At 40.4% G+C, this 12,069-nt stretch overlaps 1 protein-coding gene across 1 annotated transcript; it reads right to left on the reverse strand.

The window, feature by feature from the left end:
• Positions 1 to 6,812: 6,812 nt before the first annotated feature.
• Positions 6,813 to 10,168, reverse strand: LOC121507458 (zinc-binding protein A33-like). The gene is made up of 2 exons (XM_041783794.1): positions 10,053 to 10,168; positions 6,813 to 8,528 (listed from the first exon to the last, which is right to left on the reverse strand). The coding sequence occupies exon 2, from the start codon at positions 8,519 to 8,521 to the stop codon at positions 7,139 to 7,141; it is 1,383 nt and encodes a 460-aa protein (XP_041639728.1). The 5' UTR covers positions 8,522 to 8,528; positions 10,053 to 10,168; the 3' UTR covers positions 6,813 to 7,138.
• Positions 10,169 to 12,069: the final 1,901 nt, after the last annotated feature.

Raw genomic sequence — 12,069 nt, forward strand, 5'->3', positions numbered from 1 at the left:
GTGTTGATCATAGTTCCTGCATGAATCTTGAGTCTTGAATTACTCAGGGCTGCATGGTGCTGGGCTGTGTTGCAGACACACTTCAAGCATGCGAGGTCACTCACCTTCAGTCGGAGCGAAACCGATGCACATTGGACTGCAGCATAGCCAGTTTATGTAGAAGTTGGAGGTTACACTGAGCTTCAGGAGTGCCTTCAAACAGGAAATACGCACATGCATATGTGCAAATAAGTGGTGCTGTCAGGCACGGATTGATAAATGTCAACATTAATATATAAAATGTTTGAAATAAAAAGGTCTTAATAAATTGAAACATTCATAAATGTTCTGACTGGCCAAAAAACTAAGAGATAAGGTGCACTCAGATTATCTTTAAATGGACTTTGTCTCTTTAACAATCTTTAGAGCAATCTGATTGAGCAAATTTGGGAGTTTTTGCATCATTTGTAGTCATTTAGACCCCAACATATGCTTTAAAAATGGGTTTAAGATTACTACAATCAACCTTAAATGACAGATGGCAGTTTATTGAAGTATCAGGGGTTGGTGAGCACATAAAACAATCTCTTTCTACATGTTTTACCTAAAAAAATCACATCAAATTTGGTCTTGGTTATAAAAAGCATTAATCCTGTGCTAAAGAGACACCACCCCTGTGTTTCTATATGAGAGAAAAGTCTTAAAGTGTGTAAATATTTACAGAGATTTACAGAGGAATAGACGTTTACAGAAGTACAGTGTATTCAGCAGATGTCTGTTTGTGGAAATGGAAGAAGGTACTTGAAGAAAACATACCGTGGTGATTTATTGTCGCTTATTCATACTAATTACACATGCAAAGAGAAAATATATGTACATGAGGGTTTTAAATGGACACCGTCTCGTCCACACTCGTCTTCTGTTTGAAGCTTCTTTATTCAACTGTTTCTGTCACAGAGGGCAAAGGGTCCTCTGAAAATTTGCCTCTTTTATGGTTATTGTAAGCAGACCTGGGACAAAGTGCTGCTGGAAGGTACCTCAGTATACTGCCGGATTTATCCTGTCTTGACCTGCCACAGCTCAGTCCACTTCTCTTTTGTTCTTTGCTGTTTCACACCACACGTTGTCAAGTTGGCATTGAAATGACAAAGGAATCTTGATGCCGCTATGGCAGCTGGACAAGTCCAAGTAATAAAGGAAAGAAATATATGAAATATAAGACATAAAGAGAATTTATACTTGCAGTTTAGCTCTGTAGTTCCTCAGAAAATGAGGAGAGAACTGTTATCTCAGACAGGTGGTTAGTATCTTCAGCTGGAGGTCATTTTGTTCCAGGTCTGGTGATGTTCTGGTGGCTTTGGACAACAGTGAGTTGCCTTTAAAGGTAGACTTAGTTATCTGATATCACCACTTCCAAACAGGGTGAAAATGAGGAATGTGGAGCAGGAGGCAGCAACCTCCAGGTTTTTAAAATGTGATGATGTAGGGGAAAAAACAACCCAGCCCAAGTTGCTCGAGTGTACACTGGCTGCAAAAGCCCTCAAAGTCCCATTTAAGGCTGTATCAGACTAACACAAGCTGAACAGCTGCAGCCCAGCGTCAAACATCAGGACGAATATGAACGTCAGGGGCAAGCAGTAAAAGGCAAGCTGTCTGCTTATATAAAATATTCAAACTATTACAAATTAATACTTTTTTTCAGGCTGTCTTGTACAGAGGTGGTTTCAGATTTTTCAGTGTTTGAAAATTAGAAATCAACCTTTTTGTAATTAAAAACTCATGCGTCACTGACATGAACAGCTACAAAAACAATGTTGCATAAAAGAAAACAGTGAGAACATGATGGGGAACGCAGTTAACATTACTCTTTCAGGATTGTTGATCATAGGAAAAGACTGACCTTGAAACCCTTTAAGAATTAAAGCACTGTGCAAAAACACAGGAAGTGGCACCACAGAAACAAATGAATTGGGCTTCACTTCGACTTTACATGTCAGCCTTGGATGGAGATGCTTAGCGATGCAGTGAGCTCTGACCTAAGCACACAGTGTAATTAACGATGCATCCAAGACGCCCCATGCTCATGATTTGACAAGACTGGCATGTCAGAGTTTATCTTGCATCTTTTGACACCCTTACCTGATGTCAATGGCTTCAATCCTGACTGGGGATGCATGCAATTAGCTGGCTAATATTAGATCTCTGTCATCAGCACCAGAAATACAAGTCAGTTTAACTTATTATTGACATTTTTTGTCATTTCAGGCCCATAATCACGATCAAATGTCCAGTCTAAACTGTAACGCTGCCACCAGTAGCCACTGTAGCAGTTCTAACTGACTGCTGCCACTATCAATCAGTCAATCAATTAATCAATCTTTCTTTGTGTAGCACCTATTCAGTCTTGTGTGAGTGGGCCTGGTCATCCAGGTCTTAATGTCTTTGAGGCATGCATCTAGTAACTAACTGAGTTTTATGATCAGGCTTCATGGATACATACAGTAGGGTATTATCAGCATAGCAAAGGAAATCGATGGCATTGTTCCTCACAGAGGTCTTTCAGACTGGCTCTGTGCTGGTTCCAGTTCCTGAACCTAATTTTGAACTGGCCAGCACATTCATAGGTTCTGAACCTAAAAAGTTGGTTCTCAGCTGGAACCTAAAATAGTTGGTCCTGTCTTGGGAACCGTGGCATCATCAGTGGGTGTATTACATTCTTGGTTGCAATCTAGGTATCGACAGATTCCAGGTGAAGCTGGAGAGTGGTACAAGGAAGAGCAAGTTATGTGCCAAACTTGCAGAAGAGACAGTGAAGGCTGGGTTCAGCTGAACACCAGACCAAATAAGTTATAGCCCAAGAAACTGATGAAGGAAAACCAGGACAGCAAGAAAGACTTGCACGTCCATTATGTCCTTCCACTTTACTTCCGCTAAAACTGGTGTGAACACAGGCTGGTTTTCCAGAAAGCGTCAAGGTTCTCAGACTCCAGAACGGAACCGGAGCCAGAACCAGAACCATGTCTGTCTGAAAGCACTAATAGAGGAAGCATATAACAGAATCATGTCAAAATCAGTGCTAAGATCTGCTAAAACAAGGAGAGAAGACCTCTATCAGAAGCTTACTGTAGAGCAATGGTCACTTTAACTAATGCAGTCTCAGTGCTATTTTGGGCCCTTAGTCCTGATTGAATGTCTTCAAATGGGCTGAAAGTCACTTAGCAGATCGGCCACGACTTTCTCAATGATCCCTAGCAATAAAAGGATTAGATATTGGTCTATTATGAGCTAAGGTGCCTGAATTAAGAGTTGGCTGGGTTTAACTACAGCTGTTGGAAGAGACTATGGCACATATCCTGTCAATAATGACACATTGATCATGTCTGGAACAGCCTTGATCACCAGAGGAGAAACAAACTTAACCAGCTTGCTTGGGATTGGGTCTGAAAGACAGGCCCAGTCCAAATCATGTGGGCCCATCCAAAAATATAATACTGGCACAGATATTATCCAATATGAACAGCTGGTGCTAGCACTGCTAACGTTAGCAACATTCTACAAACTAAATTTGCATCATTACAACGTGATGCTGCTTTGCTGTTGCAATGTGAGCTTGATTTACAAAAGAATTTGGGAAGTGATATGCTGAGGAATGATCTCTAATTGTAATGCTGATCAATAGGATCGCATCGTCTGCATATATTTGTATCATAGGAAATTATATATCTCCCCAGCACCCTGACAGCCAGGACTGGACTTGATTTTAATTGTCTGACATGGCCACAACACTGATGGTAAAAATGCCCATTAATCAGCAGAAACAAACATGTTTACAGAAGGTACAAAAAACCCTGCATCAGTAGCTCATGTCAGTACACACTTTACATGGGTGATTATTTACCATTCATCTGTTTTAGTTTCACAAAGGCAAAGAATGATCATGAATTTCCATATTTTGGGTGCTTTGCAGCAGCTGAAAGCATCTTTGCCTGATTGTTTTACCTTAAGACAGCATTGCCTGTGAGTTTGGAGTGTGGCGTCACGTGGCTAAGTCTTCCTTTAACTTGCCTGTTGTTGCCTTTAGTTTCTAACGTTCTCTTTTCTTAAAAAAAAAAAAAACTACGTAGGAGAATTAAAACATATCAAAGGTAGTCTGGGAAGAATTTTTAAGTAACAAGATATATTAAAGTTCTTTGGATAATATCACTACTACTACTTCTAGGGAGATTTTATCAGATATAGCTTTAAGAGAGATTCAATTCTGTTTGTTTTTCTTATAAAGAAAAAGATGATTTCCTGTAAATACCTTTGGATTTTTGTTTGGTTTTTGGGTTTTTTGACTAAATGGGTTGATTATAAAATCAAAATGAAAAAAATCTGACCTTGGCTCACCTCTTTACATGCAAAATGATGCACCGTTTCTTTAGTGGCTTTTTTTATAGACTTCTCATGTAGACGTTTTCAGTCGGATATCAAATATCAGCTGATGTAAATAAAAAAGACCAACAGAAGCTTTTGAAAAGTTTTGTATTTTTATTTCTTTGTCTTATTTAAGATGAAAGTCTTCATCCTTTGCACATCATGTTGGATCATTTTTATGACGATGCTTATACTGCATAGGCATGTTTACGTTATTTGACTGAAGTTTATTCTGTGATTCAACTTTGATTTCTAATGAGACCAAGTTTGATTATTTAAAATGCTAACATGACCTGAATAGAGATGTTTTTTTCTATGATTTGTTTTTCTGTCCCACGCCAATTATATATCAATAACACCACGTTCTGTTAACAATGAAATGTCAATAAAAGTGGAAACTTCATTGTCTAAGATCTGCTTTTTACTGAGTGGGTGTCATGTGAATGAACTTAAAGCTACACATCTGATGCAATCAAAATGCAACTCCTCTTCCAAAAGAGTTGGGGTGCTAAATCATATCAGGATAATGACACGAGAAGAACCCAGAGTCTTCCACTCTGAGGTGCTTACTGTATGTTAGCTCAGCTGTAATAAAGCAACTTTTTAAATGGACAAAGCAGTAAATAGTGTTACATGATTTTATCCAGAGCTTACACTTAAACTAACTCTGATACTACATGAGTTCCTAAATGCCCACTGGGAGTTCTGGTGGATCTGTGAGGTTATGTGCAGTTCACTGTAAATTGACCAGATGTGCAGAATAAATCTGCCTTGTGCTATTTTGCTGAAATACCCCTTCAGGGATATAAATGCCACCTCCCTCTGCTGATACGCAATATGTTCAGCCACCTGCCCACAAGCAGAAGTGGACACACTGGCTCTGTAGATACTGATGCTTTCCAACACCAGTTCAGCTTTATGGTGATTTAATGTCTCATTTGGAGTTTGCATGAGAGACATAATTGACCGGAGAACCAAAATGGACATTAGGGTCAATTTAAGCCTTTGTCCATTTCACAGACTCAACTCATGGCAGTAGCTTTAGGACTCATTCACCAGTAGCTTCTCTTGAGTTTGTTCTTAAGAAAGTCCCTTATAAAATGCTTCATGGCATCTTCACACAATTTTTCTTTAGTTGATAAAAACTGAACAGTTAGCACACCAAAATGTCCTTTAAACAGCTTTTATTCTTGTCGGTGGCAGCATACAGACCGCGATGAACATGTTTCAGATGTTAACATTTTCACTATTATAAAGAAAAAGCAGAAAAGTTAAGAAAAAATAATGATTAAAAAAACATTTCAGAGGGGGTCACTCACAGACCCTAGACAAGATGATAACCATTTTTAAGTAGAAACAGGACAAATAAATTAAAGGGTTTGGGAATTTTGAAGTCGGTTGTGTAAGGTACTAGGTGAAAGTCAGTGAGCATTGCCCCTTTAATTCACTTGAGAAAGCTAAGCTATACAAAGCAGCAGATAGGTACAATTTTCCACAGAGTTGAGAGGGTCTTAAACTCCTGAACTTTTAATTGTGGACACTTTTGTCTTCCCTCAGGACAACTCCAAAGAAACCGTGAGAATTGGATTTACTGTTTTAGCTGAGGTCACAGATGAGTTCATCAGTCTATGAGGACTAATATGGGATAATTGACAAGACTTTTCATTTGTAATGTAATGGTGGTGTCTAGTTATCAGAGCACTGGTTAGTTATGTGATTAGACAATTTATTGGCATTGTCAGCCATACATACACCTGTCGAAAAAAAAAACTAAGCACAGTATTATTTTCACTTCACAGGGTCTTTAAAGGGGACATATTTTACCCCCTTAACAGAGGTTTATATTGTTCTTATAGATTCTCAAAACATGCCTGTGAAGTTTGTTGTTGAAAAAACACTCTAGTATTGGATTTTTGTACATCTAAAAACCCCTCTGTTTCATCCCTGCTCAGAATGAGCTGTTTCTGTGTCTGTGGCTTTAAATTTTACTGATCCATCTGACTCCGCCCCTGACCACACCCCTCTCAGGAAATGGATGTGGCACTCCTGATGTTACAATGTTACAGACACTTTTATCCAAAGTTAAGGACCTGACTGGGATTCCAACCATTAACCTGCCAGATCAAAGTCAGCAGGGTAACCCACTGACCTATCCAGCTTCTCAGCTGGCAGCTGAGAGGAAGATCAGGAGAGGAGGGTTGGAACTTCCTTCCAAGCGGGGAGGGCCAACCAATCCTTGGGGAAAGTGCTTACTCCCCATGTGAGGTCATGAGGGTAAAATCTGAGAACGGCTTGTTTCAGCACACATTTTCTGAAAGGTGGAGAAAGAGAGGGGGGATGGATTTTTCTGGTACTTGAAGGGATTGTGGCCAGGCCAGGGGCACATATTTTTGATAGAAATGCCTGAAAAGGTGATTTTTGCATAATATATCCCCTTTAAGTGATGGTTGATGCCGGTCCCCAGGATCCTAGGCTGGGAGGACTGTACTCTCTGCTCAGAAAGACTGCCTCAGGTTGTTATGGTTACCACAATCCTCTAACGGCTGCTGCGCATTCATTTGGAACAGTGTAATGATTTTTTGACCGGAACTACTTGTGAAGTTCGAAAAGTGTCCATAAATCAGAAGTTAATGGACACCAATGGAATTTCCAGAGCCAATCAAAATTGAGTATTTACCAAGACCATGGTATAATTAAACAGTTAATTCAGAAAGAATATATCAAGTTCAGTCGTCCTCATCTGTTAGGCTCTCGGTTTTACTTTCACTAAGACTTTAGACGGTAATATGCTGAGTTTACCCGAGGTGTTCAGGAATGGAAACAACCTCTCTGTGGAAAGTTGTGTGAATGTGAATATCTGTGTTTTAGCTTTAGGATCGTAGAAAGACAGAGTCCTTCTGTCACAGTCCAGATTTACTCTGAGTTTTTGAACCTTATTTCGGACAACAAGAACCTTGCCTGGATTGGGTGATGCCCTTGCAGCGTACACGCCCAAACCATACCCTATTCTCCAGTGTCCAATTGGATTCTCTGCATGCCTTTGGAAAGACTCTGCTATAACGCCCAGTGTCCAGGCTTCACTGTTTCCAACCTGGACATCCCAGCTGTGAGTCCCTGAGTCAAAGCCTTCAGAGCCCAGAACAGAGGCAAGATGATAAAACCTCTCTGGATTCATAGGAAGCTGCCTCTCCTGCCCCAGTGTGACGCTGGTCAGATCATCGGACAGGACGAGGTTTGGATGCGCAGAGTTTGGATCCAAAATCACAGGAATGAATGACACAATGTCCTTCATCTTCTTCCAGATGTTGAAGCTCAGGTTGCCCAGGTGTTTGATCTCATCAATCAGAGCTCCTGAAGGCAGTGGTGGATCCTCTGGCAGGGGGCGCTGCTGGACTCTTTGCACTGCAGCTTTGTAGTTTTTCAGGAAAGAGATGTCTACAGCTTCCAGCTCGCCCTCTGCAGCTCTGACAGCGTCTGAGAGAGCATCAATCTCTCTACTCAGAGCTTCTATCTTCTCCTGCATCATCTGACTCCTCAGCTCCTCCTCCTCCCTCAGAGCAGCCACCCTGGTCTCCTCTTCCTCATTCAGAAACCTGTGAAGCTTCTGAAACTGCTTCTTTATCCTCCTCTCTGTGTGCCAGGCCTGGACTTTAATGTGCTCAGCTGTCTGATCAAACTTCACTTTAACTTCTTTTAAACCCACCAATCTCTCTTTTAAAGGGTTCAGAGTTTCCTGAAGTTTCTGCTTCTGTTGTTCTACAGCTTCACTGATGGGCCTGAATGTGTGGTTAGAGTGGGTTTCTGAATCTCTGCAGATGAGACACACCAGCTGCTGATGGTCCAAGCAGAAGAGTTTGAGTTTCTCTGAGTGCAGCGTGCAGAGATCTTCATTGTGAGGTTTCTTTCCTTTCTCCAGTAGAAAGGCCTCACACAGGTTCTTCAGCACCAGGCTGACAGGTGGTTTTGCACTTGAAGAAACAGTCTTACAGACTGGGCACTCGCGTTCATGTTTATTTCTCCACCATCTCTGCAGACAGTCTTTACAGAAGCTGTGGCTGCACGACAGGACAACAGGATCTCTGAAGATGTTGCAACAGATCATGCAGGTGAGATCCTCCTCCTCCATCTTGGCTCTGTGTAGAGTTTGAAATAGAGCAGAAAGAAAGCACAATCAATATCCACATCTTTCCCTTCATGACAAACTTTGCTAACATGCTCAGTACGTTTGCAAGCATGGTTAAGTCAAGCTTCAGTTATGGCACGATTAGGCTGTTTCTGTGCTATGGAGTGGGCAGAAACCAGACTGGAGTTGTTCAAAGAGATGATTTTCAGATAGGTGAGTGTGGAGCTGAGATGTGACTGAAATGGAAAGTTAGAAATTGGACAAAAGTTATCGAAATTTTTGGGCTCTGAGCTGAGTTTCTTGAGTATGGGTGTTATTGCAGCTGATTTGAAAGATGAAGGAACAACACCAGAGGTAAGTGACAAGCGAATGATGTTAGTTATCAGGATGACCAGAGAGAGTAAACAGGCTTTAACAAGGATGTTTGGGAGAGGGTCTAACTGGCATGTAGATGGCTTGGCTTTCAGAATGAGATCCAAGATTTTAGAAACAGCAGGAAGATGAAAACAGGACAATTAACTAAAGAGAGGGACTGAATGTGCCAGAGAGGAAGAACTATTGGGGGAGTTGAGAGAGTCAGGGCATCAGGGCAGTGTGTTTTTTAAAGTTGTTAATCTCAGTTTCTATAGTTAATCTTCCTTTCGTCACATTTTGAAAATCCACTGTTTTGTATTTGAAATTATTTTTGTGTCATTTTGGATCTGGTGCTATCATCTAGTGATACACGGGTGACTGTGCCATGATTGGTTATAAATGGGGCCTCCTGAAAAGCTCAGTTATTCACAGTCAGTGGTGGCATGAGGTTCACCACTTTGTGAAAGACTGAAAGGGCAAAATTTCCAACAGTTCATGGACAACATTTCTCAGTGTGTAATTGGTAGGAATTTAGAGCACAAGTTACAACAGTATGACTTTACAGGCAAAGAGGGCAGGGCCTGTTCTGGCTTGCATTGTTTCCATTCAAATAAGTTTAATGCAAATATGACGACAGAAGCCCTGAGGTGTTGAGCAACTTCAGATCTACATGCAATAAAAAGGGGAATGAATTCCACTCTCAATAATAAGTGCCTTCAGTCCACAAACATTTACAGAGTTGTTGGAAGATCTCACACAGGTACAAACACACTCCTGTCCAAACTTTTTGGAACACGTTGCTGGCATCAAATTCAGAACATGCATAAGTTTACAAGAAAGATGTTTTTCATCTCAAATATGCTTTCATTTTTATGATTTTGTTCCACTTTTATCTTTTGTTTCATGTTTAAGACACTGCTGTACTAACTTTGCTATGAGAATGAAACAAACTATAACTGACTCTACTGGCATGTTCAAATGAACCACAGAAACCCAGAAACAGCCATTCAGACTCTTCATTGTTATTTTGTTGAATTATGCTGAACTGTGATGACAAAAACGGAGGCACAAACTGAACCATGACCTTTCAGAACTGTTACTCTCCTGGATTTTTGTAATTTGTTACAAAATACAGCTGAGAGAAATCTGTGTGACAACAGAACATTTTCATTAAACTCACCTTCAGTGTCTGAAGAGTCAGCCGATCTTAGCAGAGTTCTAGTTTTCCACTCTTCTCTTTGGCTGCTGAACAAATTCAGAGAAATGTGTCGCTCTCTGGTCTGAAGGTTAATCCACTGCTTGTTCTTCAGTTTCTATTTAAAGGAAGAATTAAATCATGGTTTCAACATGTCAGTGAGTCAGATGATGACAAACCTGCTTTGTTGCTTCACCTGGGGAGTGGTCAAGTCGAAAGTACAGATCTTGTTGGATAAGAGGACTGAGGGCTTGCTGAGAAACAGCTAACTGATCAGTGATTACATCAGATATTACATAAAGTGTGCCGAGTAATGTACAGTTAAAATTAAAAGTAGAAAACATTTTATAATGAATGTGAGCTTTGTTATTTTTGGCAGCTATTTAGACAGATTTAGTCTTTTAAACAGATTCTCTTTAGCTTTTGTAAGACAGTAATCATTTTTAACCTCAGAAGCATGGCTGTCCATAAGGGAGGAAAAAGGGGAGAGTTCTCTGGGGCCCTGCCACTTTTCCCAAAACAGAAGACAAAGTGGGTCCATAGTGGCAAAAGTTTTCAAGTGGTTTTAAAAAGGCGGTGCATGCACATGCACATTGATACCATCAATAAATCCCAACCTGGGGAGGGCCCATCCTCTGGGTTAGTCAGGGGCCCAGTGGCTCTGAAGCTGCAGTCATCAGCCTCATTTGTACAAAGGTCAAATATTTTCTTGACCGACTTTTCTTATTAATATTTTTTGTTTCAATATTTTTATTTTCTTCAGAATTTGCTGTAAATTTTACGGCAACCAGCCACAAGGGGACAACTGAGATACTTTAGCTACATAAATTATGTCATGTTGTACACCACTGAGCCCATGATGAAATGCTGTGTCATGATTAGTAAAACACACATGGAGATACTATACATTTAAATATACAGTGTATGTATACCAGGGCTGTCAGCATTAATGCACTAAATGCAGTGCAATTAACAGTCATAATTAGTGCATTAATTTTTATGGTTCCATTTATCTCATGCTTCATTGTGTCTTTCAGCAGACTTTGGTTAATCCACATCAGTGTCTCCCTGCAGCCACTGTGATTTTAAAAAGTCCACCACTGCTCCTTAATGTCTCATTTCATTTAAATAAAAAAAATCTCACAGATGGTTCAGTGGATGAGTCAATGACATCTGCACCTTGTGATATGAAACATTTACCTTTTTGCTGTTCCCTTAGTTCATTTGTAATCCATAACAAGTTCCTTTATCTGGGGTTAATTTGTTAAAAAAATATTCTTTATACTCCGAGTTTGTTGCTTTACTTCAAATTAAAAGCAGGTCAGTGCCCAAACAGGAAGTCAGTTATTGTTAGTTTAAGGCAGCAGGAATATTCAAATTGAAACAAAAAATTGTTTCACATGCAGTTAGTGGCATTTCAAAATGCAAAACAAAGGTGAGATTAATTGCAATTAACTGGAAATTCTGAATTCATCTACCAACAGATTACATTATTATATAAATATAAAAATATATGTGTATTACTGTTGTTATCATATAAATTGTGTGTATGTTATAATTATGTTCTCACAGTATCATGCTGTTTTGGATGTATTTTCTACATGGCTTATCCCATTTGAGATCATGGGGGGCTGGAGCCAATCCCAGCGGTCATTGGGCGAGAGGCAGGGTACACCCTGGGCTAGTCGCCAGCCAATTGCAGGGTTGACATATGGAGACAGTTGACCTGGCAGCACCTGTGAGCATGGGCCCTGCTACAGTGGTCAGTAGATGTCTGCTTCAAGAATCGGCATGCCACGTTCGACTGATCTGGATAGGACCCGTCGGTTGGACAACTTCCAGCTGGTGTTCTGCAAAACCAAGATATGGCATTGTTTGGAGTGAACCCTAGTACCATCTCCAAACTGAAGGCCAAGTTCCATTTAACGGGGGATGTCAGAGACAGGTCGCTAAGTGGGCATCCCAAGAAGACAGCACACCAAGAATACTTTTTTCTCACCCT

Source organism: Cheilinus undulatus, linkage group 3, assembly GCF_018320785.1.
Source record: "Cheilinus undulatus linkage group 3, ASM1832078v1, whole genome shotgun sequence".
Lineage (NCBI taxonomy): Eukaryota > Metazoa > Chordata > Actinopteri > Labriformes > Labridae > Cheilinus > Cheilinus undulatus.

Excerpts from the sequence above, each read along its gene's own strand:
- LOC121507458 (XM_041783794.1), bottom strand. The coding sequence starts at position 8,521 with ATGGAGGAGGAGGATCTCACCTGCATGATCTGTTGCAACATCTTCAGA.